The sequence below is a fragment of the Bemisia tabaci genome, chromosome 5, assembly GCF_918797505.1.
Source record: "Bemisia tabaci chromosome 5, PGI_BMITA_v3".
In the NCBI taxonomy this organism is placed as follows: Eukaryota; Metazoa; Arthropoda; class Insecta; order Hemiptera; family Aleyrodidae; genus Bemisia; species Bemisia tabaci.
Genome location: NC_092797.1, coordinates 9,954,237 through 9,968,516, shown reverse-complemented (window position 1 = coordinate 9,968,516; position 14,280 = coordinate 9,954,237). Strand labels below are relative to the sequence as shown.

General features: G+C 41.3%; 2 protein-coding genes across 2 annotated transcripts in view; one reads left to right on the top strand and one right to left on the bottom strand.

Moving 5' to 3' along the window:
- Nucleotides 1-5,868, bottom strand: part of icln (chloride nucleotide-sensitive channel icln) — a 39,062-nt gene extending 33,194 nt beyond the window's left edge. Inside the window, exon 1 of the mRNA XM_072300263.1 lies at nucleotides 5,694-5,868. Within this exon, the coding sequence (XP_072156364.1) occupies nucleotides 5,694-5,710 (17 nt within the window). The 5' untranslated portion in view covers nucleotides 5,711-5,868. The remainder of the gene's footprint in view (nucleotides 1-5,693) is intronic.
- The window catches only part of LOC109034521 (transmembrane protein 198), a 60,616-nt gene that overhangs the window by 22,776 nt on the left and 23,560 nt on the right, over nucleotides 1-14,280 (top strand). The window contains exon 2 of the mRNA XM_019047722.2: nucleotides 13,018-13,233. Within this exon, the coding sequence (XP_018903267.2) occupies nucleotides 13,020-13,233 (214 nt within the window). The 5' untranslated portion in view covers nucleotides 13,018-13,019. The remainder of the gene's footprint in view (nucleotides 1-13,017; nucleotides 13,234-14,280) is intronic.

The following is a 14,280-nucleotide window of genomic DNA, read 5'->3' as shown; positions in this document are numbered from 1 at the left end:
ATGGTGACTTGAGTTTTACGGTTTTAGCGTCCACGTGGCCGAGAACTGAAAATGAAAAAAAAAGAACTCAACACCTCAGCTGTGATAACAGATGCAGGTAGCCCTCAATAATATGCATTATTCTTATAGCCCCGCTATTCTGGCTATTTACGCGTTCGGTATAGATATACACGTGTCTATCCGAGAATACCGCGTACATATCAGTGACCCGATTTTTCTCTTCTTTGAAAACGTTCATCCTCATTTTTCCAAGCAATTGTTCGGCACACGCGTGTCGCGAACATTTCAACTCTCGCGTACGGATTGTCAAAATAACTCTACACCCGATGTTTTGGTAGGTACTTCATGGTGCACTGTGCGCTTGAACAAAGCGCTCATTTGGAAGAGAGTGTTTTTGATGGTGCTTTTCATCATAGTGGAATCATTAGTCTCGTATATGGATGTGAAATGTTTGTGAGAGCAAGCAAAAGTTGAAACATTGAAATTACTTTTGAAGCCTTTATGGTCTAAATTAAAGTTTGAACTGGTATTCCGAGAATATTAATTTTAACAATATCCTTATTTTCATTTAATGCCTTTGGGACCAACTATACACCATTTGAACTTTTCAAAGTGCAAAAAGAGAAAGTATCGAACAATTTGTGGTGAATTTGAAATATTGCGGAAACAACTTATCATCTTAACGTATTGCATGTAAGGTTAAAGTATCATGATAAATAAACAAAGAGGTAAAGCCCAATAGTTGCAATCCTTTTAATATGTGTCTGTCGTGATTAATCAATAACCAATTTGAAAAATACAGAAAATTTACTTACCCCCAAATCAAGATTAACCTCAACGTTTCTACTGAAAATTTGAACGCTTCAGCCAATCAATAAGAGTAATCACACTGGGGAAAAAAACACATTGGATCTAGAGATCAGAATCTTGAAAACACTGACAAGAAAAAATACTCTTGATTCAATCAGATTTAAGGTTAAATCAAAAAGAAATCCGCTCAAATTAAGAGGCTTGGTTCTTGATCCAAGCAAAAATCCGATTGAATCAATTAAGAGTACTTTTTCTTGTCGATGTTTTTAAGAGTCTGGGCTCTAGATACAATGTGTTTTTTTTTCCAGTGCACCATCAGATTAACCTCTGGATAAAGGCGTACCCATAATGCCATTATATACCGAAGAATGAATGAAAATGAGTAAAACGAAAATTTTCTTGATAATAATTAGAAAATTAAGGATTCCTCGATGAATTTTCCTCAAAATTCCAGAAGTTTTTTTTTATTATCATAATTTTTTTGTGTCTGAGCAAAAATCCTCCTTGAATCAAACAACACCATTAAAAAAAAGCTATATATCTTACTTTATTGCTAATGGGCTGGTTACCCTCCAACGTCGCTAATGGACTCAAGAGTACCTCCATGCAAATCCTGCGTGCAGCCGAAAGGTCATCGAAGGGCTCGACGTGCGGGAAAGGGCGCGTGTTTCCAGCCCCCTCTGTACATCCGATTACTGTGCGTGTGCGCATGGCAGCCCGTGGGGAAGGGGGTGTGCTACCCCTCGCGCGGGGCATTTTTTTTCAAGGTCGACTCCCTCATTATACGTGTCAACCTCCCGCCTGTTACTCCAGCCCGCGGAGCTTTACGAAAGCCCAAAGTTCAACCCTCGAGCGAGCAACGACCCCTTTCGGGGCATCGCGGTTCAAGCTCAAGGCCTCGGACTTCCCTTTGTGTGTGCCGTCCCGCGAAAATCTGATTATCCTTTTTTTTGCACTTTGTTTGGAAAGACCACCTCCAGCAACGAAGGAGCGGAAAGTATCGGAGAAGGATACCTTCTTCAAGAGAGAGCCTAGTCCGCCAATATTGTCCAATTGCACTCTCAATGCAGAGATACGGCTGGATAAAATAGCAAGGCCGCTATACTCTACACGTAAATCTATATTATTCTATGGTGACCATGCCAATTTAGACTGCTTTCCTAATAGACTGACTCTCTCATTATAGGTTTCACCGCGGTTACAAGCTTTTTCCGCCTCCCAGGTAAAAATTGGCGATAAGAGCTGCGTTTCAAAATACCATAGGAGTTCTTATAGCCGACTGAAGAAGACGATAGAAAATCATATAGCTGGCTGTAGAAAGTGGAAAAAATTATACGGCCGGGCTACACGAAGCGATAAAAAATTATACAGCCGGGCTATAGTTCCGATCGCCGGGCTTTACACTTTATCGCCTGGCTGTTGCTTTTTCGCCATCGGCTATAAAAGGCTATAAGAAATTGTGTAGAAATTCGTGTGCTTTGTAAATCCTTAAGTTTGTACGGAATCACCTAAATATTTACAAAACGCACACTATATTTTCCTTTACTACATATTTTTTTTTATCAATTAAAATGAGAATAATCCATACAGAGTGTGCAAACATTTCAAAGTCATGAGTTGAAATGCGCTGACTCCACGAGATTAAATATTAGAGCCTAACACAAAGCGGAGCGGCGGCGCACTGGCGCCTTCAAACCTAACGGGGATACTTCACGCATTGCGCAATGCGTGAAGTATCCCTGTTAGGTTTGAAGGCGCCAATGCGCGTTTCGCGCTGGCTGCCCGCCCGCCGCGCCGCGTCGCAGCGTACTACGGCGCTTGAAGCAACTATTTCACACCAGAGGTATTGCACAGTATCATACAAAATTGCAGGCGCTCCAACATATTAGGAATGGTAGGCATCCTTCAAAAGTACGCGGAGCTTTCCTCGTAAAATGAATCAAGATACTACGGCCCAAAAAGAGAGCGGAAGTCCAAAAACTCACGAAGTCCTAGCATCCGTAATTAGTAACGTTTAGCATACACTTTATTGCCAGGCTGTTGCTTAGTCGCCATCGGCTATAAAAGGCTATAAGAAATTGTGTAGCCGGCTATAGAAGCTATTGGAAATCTTACAGCCGGCTGTAGATTTATGGTTTTTTGGAACACAGATTCTACTGCCAATTTTTACCAGGGCTATGCTACCACAGATCAAACTTTTAAAGCTTTTTAAAACTTGGAAGTTGATCTCAGAAAAAAACCAGCGACACTGTTTAGCATATTTCATTCTTTCCCGCGGTAAATTATTTTGTCCGTGAGAATTTCATGAATTTCTTTACAATACAGAAACGCCTATGGATTCGTTAGTTAGATTCCTCGTTAAGGATGGCCCAAGCCCAACCGGTTGGATGCGACTGTTTCGAGTTTTGAGGCGTCACTCGGTGCAAGTTGGCGTAAAGCACGCTCGTCCCGGAATCAGTGCAAGAGAGACTTTTTAATCAAAATTCCGCTCAGGGGCCGATAGACCGTGTGTGCGTTTCACCGGGAGTATGTGACACAGATCCGTTGGTCCTCTTCTTTTGATGTACCATCATTCACCGTTGACATGTCACTGTCCAGTCCGCGACTGTCCGTGTGATTGCACAGCTGCCACGTCGCGGTCAAACCAAATGTTTAGAAAAAATATTGATATTACATGAGATCGGTTGTGCAGATTTGTGTGCAAATGTTAGTGAATTTTCTGCATAGTGCGAAGAAAATTCCTTTACATTTTCAAAGGAATCCGCACAAACGTTCTCTAATGTGAAAAATTACATTTCCCAGTTCAATTTGTCAATAACTAACGTGACTTGGTTCCTTTTTGCTAAACACGGTTCAATTAGCTCTTGTGTAAAACATTTGGAATGGATAATTCGAGGCAACTCTGGGTCTGTTACTCTCTTTGCAGTGGCGTGGCGTGCTTTACTATTAATCGATTTATCAGTCACTTAAATCTATGAAAATTGATCGAAAAACAGGGTATTCGTAACGAACTCCTTAATAATCGATTCTGTACCATAGCCTCGAATGAGGAAATATCGATAATCGATCATTCACGGCTCACCACAGTCGCCTCTGGCAGCGTGGCACATGAAATCCTGTAATTTTGCTGAGAAATGCAACATTGCACTGCCCGCAAATCCGGAATCGCTTCTGAGTTGTATTAAAAGTCATGTGCAATGTGTTTGCGTGCAGTTCAGCAAACGGCCTCTGAAGACAGCGTGAACTTCTGAGAAGCAAGGTCGTCTTGTCAAAGCCTCTCTGACTGCTTGAAAAAAACTTCAAAAAGATTAACATGAATCATAAAAGAAAATTTCTGCAGAGACAAAACTGGAACGGTGCTCGGTTCAATTGCTGTCATTCCTAGGAAAATGGAAAACGTATCTCCTGCGGCTAAATACTGAGTCAAATACTTTCATTCAACGCTGTTTGAAGGTCGTCTGTTATTGGTGCATGGTGCGTGTATGCCTTGCTTAAGATTTACTCAATTTTTTAGCTTTTAGCATTAGTTCCTTAAATAATTCCAATTGACGGCCATGGTTAAATCTTCTCTCGTGATATCAATGCTAGCAATGAAAAGAGTATGATTTCAGCTATACCCACAGTAATATGAGTATGGTAGTCAATAATACACTCCATGATAGAAAATACCAGAGCTCCTCTGATATTCCCAATAAAGATTGTTAATGCTATCAGACTTTACATGATATTCATCCTATATACTATCATTGTGCCAAAAATTAAGCCGCAAAAGGTTCCCAGGACTTTATGTCCACCTACCTTTCGTCCATTAAATAAATGTCCACCACTATTTATGTCCACTAAACGTTAAGTCCAATCTTTATTAAGTCCACATGATTTAATGTCCAACCATGAATATGTCCAAAATTGTCCAAATTGTGGACATGTTATGTCCAAATTTTTTTCCTCTCATTTAAATGACAGGAACCACCTCAAAAATAAATGCATACTACCACTACCTTCATTCTTAAAAACATTTCATTCATGAATCAAGTCATGAAAGAGAACAGACTCTAAGAGCAGATAAAAACATATGTTCATGTGTACAGTGTACGGATATGATAAGATGGAAACCAAAGCGGGAGCCTAGGAAATGCTCCAATGCCAAATTAAACATTTTTCAGTAACAGATGCAGTCAAAATTGAAAGTCCTCTTCGACTAGTTATTTCGTGCGCCTTCAATCTTGTAGGATACTGTGCAACGCCTCTGACGCGAAATAGTTGCTTAAGGCGTTGCGGCGCGGCAGACAACCAGCGTGACACGCGCACAGGCGCCTACAAACCTAACAGGATACTTCACGCGTTGCGCAATGCGTGAAGTATCCCGTTAGGTTTGTAGGGGCCAGTGCGCGTTCTGCGCTGCTAACACGCCGCTCCGCTGTAGGCTCTAATATTTAAACAAGCGGAGTCAGCGTTTTTCAACTCATGATTTTGAATTGTTTGCTCTCTCTGCATTGATTATTCTCTTTTAAACTGATGAAAAAGAAATATGTGCTACTGGAAAATATAATGTGTTTTTTGTGAATATAATAGAGAGATCTGAGAGAAAGAGACTTCTTTTTCTCAGATCCCGGAGATCACCATGTAGGGTTCAGGTTTTTTATCGTTTTTTTCTTTTAAATTTGTATTGTTTCCGACTGAAAATGACTCAGTTTTGAGTCGAAACGTCTCGGGTTCCATTAATTATGTATTTTTAGCCATGTTTCCCGTCTTTTCATCCTTGTCTTTTACTTGTTATTTTCGTCTTGAAATTATTATTTTGCATTATTATTTAATTATTTCGTTATCGTGTTCTGTATGGAATTTTCAGTGGAGAACATGTATTAGAATTTTTAAATTTGTACCTTGTGTAGTAGACCATTGACTCATAAGCGTATCGCCAGGAATGAAAGTGAAACTTTCAAACGTGTTCCTCTAAACTCACTTCTTGCTTATTTTGCCTTTTCCGGCGCAGTATTCAAATGCACTCGTGGCGTACCGCCTCACCGCACCGTGTCATCTCGCCTGAACTTCCAAGTTGCACTGATTAAATTCAATGGTCTCGGCCTCGCGAAAGAGGATTAATGAAATTCGCGACATGCGAGGAATTCAAGTCTAAGGTTAATGCAGCTTTTTCAAGTAGCACTTCATTTCACTTTCTTGTCATTCTAATCGGGCGAAACGCAAACATTGACTCATTAAGGAGGTATTCGCGTGATTTCGGAAGTCTGAATGAGCTTCTGCTTTGACTGCGTTTACTTTTAATTACAGAACTTAGCTTTCTCTCTACCTTTTCTTTCCGCGCCCATAGCGCCGAATAACAGCAAACAGCGTACTCACATGCGTAGTGCCTAGGGTGCGGCTTATACGAGAAATTAAAAATGATGAATTTTGAAATTGACGAATTTTGAAATTGACAAGGGACCGTGCCAAAACGTTCCTAATTGTGTAAAAACAAACGTTGTAGAACAGTTTTGCATTTAGTTAACATTTAGAGGTCCCGACGGGCCCTTAAAATTGCAAAATTCGGTTAATTTTCGCATTTTTTCATTCATCAAATTTGAGACACCTGTAAACTATCCATTCCTCCTTGTAAATGGGGGTCCCGGGTCCCATCCTTAATGCCTCACTCACGGCGGCGGCCGAATCGCGGTGTGGCAAGTGGGACCGCACGCGTGCAGGATGCCTCGTTGTTGACAGTCGTCAATTGTTTGACGACCGTTTTCGACTGTCAGTAATGACCCCTTTCACGCGGACCCACCGCCGAGGAAGCCAAAGCTGTCGTGCCCGGTGGGACGCGATGGAATCGATCGCTCGCGCGGGGGTCCTTGGAAAAGGAGCCCGGAGGAAAGTTTCTCCTCTTATCTAAGCGTTTTGTTAAGATCAGCCGCAGCCGTCTAGGTCTACTCGGGATGAAATTAGACTAGCCTAGCAGGGCGGGAACTAGGCTGCTAGTTTGGATCGCTAAAGTCATTAAACCTCACACCCATGTATCTAGGTGAATCCGAAGACAAATATAGCGACAGGGCGGACTGACCGGATGGGGGTCGATTAAAAGTGGAACACTCCTTAAACTTCGGCCGAAAAGGCGCCGTAGAGGCCTTTGTGCTCCGTCCAGCAATTTTTGAAAAATCTCGCAGGGCATTTCGGGCCCTCTTCTGAAAAGTTTCCCTCCTTCGTCTGGAAAAGCCTCCAATATAAATGCCCGCTTGTTGAAAAAGGATGGATAGTAACAAGAGCCGTTTATGGGCCCACATTTGCTGAGTTGCCTCAACTCTAGGATTTTGTGCCCATTAACGGTCAATATTTTACGGAATGCATCGTGATTTGGTCATTTCGGGCTCATTTCAGGTCTACTGCTGCCCTAAACATGGGCCTGAGGGCCGATTGTGGCGAAAAATGCGGAATTGTTGGGAATTCGAACGCAAACCCGCATTTTTCGCCAAAATCGGCCCTCAGGCACCTGTTTAGGGCAGTAGTAGACCAGAAATGAGACCAAAATGACCAAAATCATGACTTATTCTCACATTATTCACACCTTCAATGGAAAGAAAATCCGAGAGTTGAGGAAATTCAGATTGGGCCTGAAAACAACCCTTCTTGATACCCTTCCTTTTGAGCCAATCTCCAAAAAAATAGGGACCTTCCTTTGGCATTTTTGTAGCACGTAGAGGTAGAAAGATAAGTAGAGGCTCACCACTAACCTCTGGGTGAGGAGTGAGAACTTCCATACTTGCGACTTTTGGGGCTCCGCCGACTGATCTCCAAACTTGAGGTACCTTCATCGTGAGTGTATGGAATCACAGAAAATAAGGTTTTATTCACTTTTAATATCGTGATCTCTGGTTCCACTACACAGTTGAGCGTATCCTCTCAATTTCAAAACCAATTTCTGCAACGAGTGATGACTGTCAAAGGTTGGCTATAGCTCCCTGCCAATCGAAGTCACCGTCATTTTCCTGGAGGCCAGTGTTATACCATAATGATTGGCTCTAGTAGGAGGCGTATGACGGCATCTTACCCTACCACCAATTGGCGTTCATCGACTGTAATGTTAAGATTACCAATCTGATTACCTCCGGGTAAGCTTGTACACTCAAGACCGGCGGCAGAGTAGTTATGCGGTCAATCGACTACACGGACACGCATAATTTTCTACCAGCAATATCACTGCTCACCCTCCAGTCGCACCCGTGGCGGGCACTGAGGTATCTGGACGAAATGACGAAAGTTGAATGCACCTGCACCGCACAGTGGACCGAGTCAAAAGGAGAATTCGGACAAAATCTGGCAACTTTGAAAGCTTATACTTTCGATAATATAAAGCAAGAAAGTTTAAGAGTGGTTTCATAGGTTTTATTGGGAAATTTCCTTTCGAAAACACGTATTGAAATTAAATTTGTAACATAATAAACATAAAAATTTGAAATTGTAGCAAAAATTGCATTTTCGACCTCCTCTCCACTGTGCTCGTTCCACTGCGCACCGGTGCAAAACTCGTCATTTCCCAGATGAAAAAACGTAACGTTATTGCAATGTCGCAAAATTCCCGCTCGCAATACGTATTTCGACTCAAAAACTGTAAGGATTTTCGTAAAAAAATCCTCACAAATTTTCCAACAGATCGGCAGAATCTCTGCTAGAAATAGCGCGGTTATTTTTGCGCACAAAAAAGAGCCGCTGGAGCAAATTTCACAACTTATGAATCGAGTTACGCTCTTTCGTCTTGGAAACGCAAAAATGAGCATAACTCGCTCGGAGCTGGAAACCTGTCGGGAGCCGGTAAGTATCGTCGCTCCTCGGACGGAGGAGCGTATCAGCGTTCCTACATGAGCCCTGGATCGTATTTAGTTATACAAGTAGCAGGGCTCATCTTAAAGTGCCGTTACGTCCGTGCGTCAGGGGAGCGACGATATGAGTGGGACTACGCCAACAGCTGGTTCCACGAGTGCCACCACCGCGCTACGTGCACAAGCGCGAGCTTCAATTAATGTAATGACGATTCGAGGTCGAAGGCGCGAGCGGGGTCCGTTTGCAGAGCGAGATGCGAGCGAGAACTTATGTTTCGATCGCGAAAAAGATCCTTGTTGCAGCCGTTGCGAGTGTCAACGCTCAGATCACTTCACGCGCAGGCGCAGTGGCGATTTTGAAAATGTGGCAACACTGTTTTTCTTCCATTTAAGTCCATTGAAAATATCGATTGAAGGTGAACCAAGCTAGCGCTCCAAGAATCAATTGTTTCGAATATTTTTAAATGGCAGAAAAACAGTGTTCCCGATTTTCAAGAATCGACTTTCGATGGCCGACATCTCAATCAGGCCCATCATGCCGCAATCACACGCTGGATGTAGCAGCTGAACGCGGAAGTCAATAGTCATCGCGCAACGGCTGAAATTTAGCAAATTCGAGTTATTTTTATCCAGATGTGTATCAAATCTACTCGAATAGTTCAGACAAATTCAACATTAGTTCGATGGTTGCTGAGAATCGTTGCTGAATTTTGCGCGTCACGCGCAAAATTCAGGCATCGCCCTGGTAAAAATTGGCAGTAGAATCTGTGTTCCAAAATACCATAGACCTACAGCCGGCTGTAAGATTTCCAATAGCTTCTATAGCCGGCTACACAATTTCTTACAACCGTTTATAGCCGATGGCGACTAAGCAACAGCCAGGCGATAAAGTGTATGCTAAACATTACTAATTACGGATGCTAGGACTTAGTGAGTTTTTGGAATACTGCTCTCTTTTTGGGCCGCAGTATCTTGATTTATTTTGCGAGGAAAGCTCCGTACTTTTGATGGATGCCTGCCATTACTAATATATTAGAGCGCCTTCAGTTTCGTATGATACTGTGCAATACCTCTGGTGTGAAATAGTTGCTTCAAGCGCCGTGGCAGGCGGGCAGCCAGCGCGAAACACGCATTGGCGCCTACAAACCTAACAGGGATACTTCACGCGTTGCGCAATGCGTGAAGTATCCCTGTTAGGTTTGAAGGCGCCAGTGCGTCGCCGCTCCGCTTTGTGTTAAGCTCTAATATTTAATCTGGCGGAGTCGGCGGTATTCAACTCATGACTTTGAAATGTTTGCACATCCTGGATGGATTATTCTCATTTTAATTGATGAAAAAAAATATATATCAAAGGAAAATAATGTGTGTTTTGTAAATATTAAGGTGGTTCCGTATCAAACTCAATGATTTCCAAAGCACACGAATTTCTACGTAATTTCTTATAGCCTTTTATAGCCGATGGTGAAAAAGCAACAGCTAGGCGATAAAGTGTAAAGCCCGGTAATAGGAACTATAGCCCGGCTGCATAATTTTTTATCGCTTACTATAGCCCGGCCGTATGATTTTCTCCGCATTCTACAGCCAGCTATATGATTTTCTGTAGCCTTCTTTAGCCGACTATAAGAATTCCTATGGTATTTTGAAACGCAGTTCTTATCGCCAATTTTTACCAGGGCGGGCCGATGACTTCCACATACCTCCCACGTTCAGCGTGTGATTGCGGCATCACGGAGGAACACCGAAAAAACGTGATGTTGATTTAACATTCTCGATGAAAAAAAGTGTGCGAGAACTCATAAAATGCTGAATTACCTGCCTCAGCAGCTACCTTTACATCTTGTGACTTTGCTGAAGTAACTGCTGTAGCGGGTTAATTCAGCGTTTTGTGAGTTCTCGCACACGTTTGTATCACCTTCACTTTTTTTTGGTGAAAAATTGAGGGAAAGAAGGAGGTGTCTGCACTTCGGGCATCTTGAATTTTTTTGATAACGTTGGTCGGTACGGCGGACGATTTTCATCATCGATTTTCTTGGAAATGGTGTAGTTAATGGAAAAAAGGCATTCTTTATAAAATGTTTGAAATTATATCATGAGTTGATTTAGGCAAAAGAATTGGACGGATGGTCCATTTTTCGTACTTCAAATTCCGGATTTTGCTAGAGTACCTCACTGGAAAAAACACATTGGATCTAGAGTCCAGACTCTTGAAAACATTGACAAGAAAAAATACTCTTGATTCAATCGGATTTTTGCTTGAATCAAAACGAAATCCGCTTAGGTACATTAAGAGGCTTGGTTCTTGATTTAAGCTAGATTCTGATGGAATCAAGAGCACTTTTTCTTGTCGATGTTTTTAAAAGGCTGGACTCTAGATCCAATATGTTTTTTTTTCCAGTGCTGTACCGACCTACGTCACGGGGTATAAGCAATCCTCAAGATGCAAACACCTTCTTTTTTTTCTCTAAGTGCTAAGTGTGTGCGATTTTCCCGCCATTCCGGTGTGTTTGAAATTTTTGCGAGTCTTTGGACTTTTTATAAGCGGGCTTGTCCAGGGTTTTGGCTCGAAAAATACGCTGTAAATCACCTCGTAATCCACTCATCTGGTACTTACAAAATATTAAATAAACAGCACTAGGTTTAGTGACCCATTACCCCGGATAATCAAGATTCCACTCGATACCCAATCACCCCAGAGCATTTTTGACCCGGTCTGCTGTCGAGAGTGTCGATCATTCCTTGCGTAATTTAAAGCGCGGATCGCTAAATTGCGTGATCGCATCCTCTGAGCCACTGTCAAGTGTTGATAAATCGATTAGCCCGGCTTTAACGAGGCAATTTCAATCAATCTGACTGGAGATCCGCCCGGAAATTACAATTGATTCCATTTCCTCTTTTCTAACCCTTTCCGCCAGTTCCCATGCACTCAGTTCGTCATTGCGAAAAGCAATCGCGAACCGAAGCCATTAGAGACTCCATATTTTACTAGAATCCAAATAAGTGTAAAATATTCATGTATACGATGGATGCAGCACGGGTAAGGGTAAACCATCTTAAGATGAAGGCCCAATTTCTGGAAGCTTATGAATTGTTTTTTTATTATCTACACTGAAAAAAAAGTTCGGCAACTCCGAACTAGTTAGGATCATATGGAACCAGGATTTGTTCGGTACACACAACCGAATTATTCGGTCTGTTCAACCGAATTGTTCGGTTTGTGTGACCGAACCATAATAAAGTCTTACAGTTCGGTTCAGTGGACCGAACAGTTCGGCTGAGCAGAACCAAACAAAACCTGGTTCCATATGATACCAACTTGTTCGGATTTACCGAACTTTGTTTTTCAGTGTGCAAAAACACCGACTAAGTGGAGCGAGCTGTGATATCATGAACGAGAAAAAATGTCAATGAATGAACCAAAATTGGACGTATTAATGCTAAAAGGAACTAGGTTACACGCAAACCCTATGCACATAGTTCCTTTTGGCATAAATACGTCCAATTGATCAATTGGACGTATTTCTATCAAACGGAACTATATGCATTAAGACATGAGCCCTGAGACCCATAAGAATATATGCATTACAGGGCTCACGTCACAACGCACATAGTTCCGTTTGATAGAAATACGTCCAATTTTAAACAACATATTTTCAAATAATGGTAAAATTTCAAATGAGGGAAGGCAACCCCCCGTATGTGCAACAGAACTGAGGAGAAAGGTCCGCTCACAGGAACCAAAAGTTTGGTTTGACAGACCATAATATCGATGGCAAACGTGCAAAATCGCGTTTGTCCATTGCGGTGATTCTGAATTTCCGCTCCTATTTTATTTTTTCGCCGAGAAACAAGTCAATTTTAGAGCATTAAATTCATACAGAATATCTTGCTAACAGAGAGGAAAAATCGTGAAAGTTTTCAAGATATTACATTGACAAGCCTTCCAAAGAAAAAAATATTGTAAGATAAGAAGTCGCAAACTGAGATGTACGTGGTTTTTAACATAGTTGGGGCGATATTAGAAATTCAATGTTCGCTCTAAAGGGGCGCCTTCTTTTTGCAGTGCTCATATTTTTATTTTTACCTCATGTAGCGTGTTATTTTGACTCTGTTACCCTCTATATGGCATACATTATTGTAGATCTCAAATTCTGAAGGACGCTCATCTATTCTGTAGCTTGCATAAATAACATAGAGTACCAAATTGGGAATCATTTATTCCAAAAAAAGAAAAAACTAATGGAAATTTGCAAAATCATGCTACAGAATAAGGATCCAATTTTTACACTGAAAAAAAAACGTTGTTATGAATTCGTAACCTCATGGCATGGATGATTTTTCCACTCTCTTGCAACGAAAGAATTCTACGATTTTTACTAGCGAAATTTTCTCATTGTTTCAGATATGTCTGCAGACCAACTTGTGCCGGTAGGAAATGGGCCTGAAGACGTGGGGCCCCCCTATAACGTGACAGTTGGCAGCCCGACGGAGGACACCGTTCTTGTTCTCACCGAAAATTGTCTCCAGAGGCCTGTCTGGATCACCTCTCAAAATGACATCCCGACCTTCGTACTCGCTGTTCTGTACATAATTTTCGGAATCCTCTATACATTATTCGGTACGTTATATTATTGGTTTTTTTAATATTTTAAATTGTTTTTTTTTTATTTTTTCTCTCTTTAATTTTTTTAATTTTGTTTTCTTCTTTTTATTCTTTTTTTTTTTGGAACTGACGATTAGGGTACAGCTCGCAATTAGGAGCTACTATTCTGACTCATTGTAGAAACCACACATGTGCTTTTAGGTTCCCTATGCAAAGAGGTGCTTTAATGGATGAGCCAGAAATAGGGGGCCCTCATAGCAAAATGCGGTTCAATTCGTTGTTTCCTCAACGGAAGAACGTAACACCATTCCAAGGTTACAAAATTGACCCAGACAATTCAATTTTTGTACAAGAATCTACCTGCGTAATTTTTGTTGAAAAGCTGTCTCGTTTGTGCATGAGATCAGAGGAAAAATCAGTGAAATTTTCAGTTAGAAATTCCAAAATTCTCCTGGTAAAATTGCAATAGGTGCGGCGGAATTGGCAACATTGAAATGTAGCTACGTTCTTTTGTGAGAAAAACGACGAATTAACAATTCCATACGACCTCTAAATCCAAAACTACGTATTCTAATTACATAACATTTAAACATTCCCGCATATACCTCGCTTTCTTAGAGGAAAGCAAATTAACCTATTGAGTTGACATTTTTAAAAAAAAAATGCCGTTGAAATGTAATGATTAAAAAAAATAGAGAGGGATTCGAACCATACTGATACTTTGATGAATTTTCCTCTTAAAAATAAAGAATGCACAACATTTTAATCGTTGTAGTAGCTGAGCGTAATACTAGAGAATGGACATCGAATGCCAATAGGATGAAACTGAGTTCTCCTGCATTTTATGAAATATGCAACTAGGGCTACTTTGGAGTCAAAATAGTTGTATCCTGCTTTTCAATGAAGGGCAGACACAGCGTGTAGGGATGGTAGATAGTTTTGAGGAAGGAAGTAATGTCTCGTTAATTTGAATTTTAAAAAATCGCATGGCATTTCACGAAATGATCTTGAAAGATTTAATATAAGGAGAGCTTCGATTTTAAAATGCAACACCCTGGCATT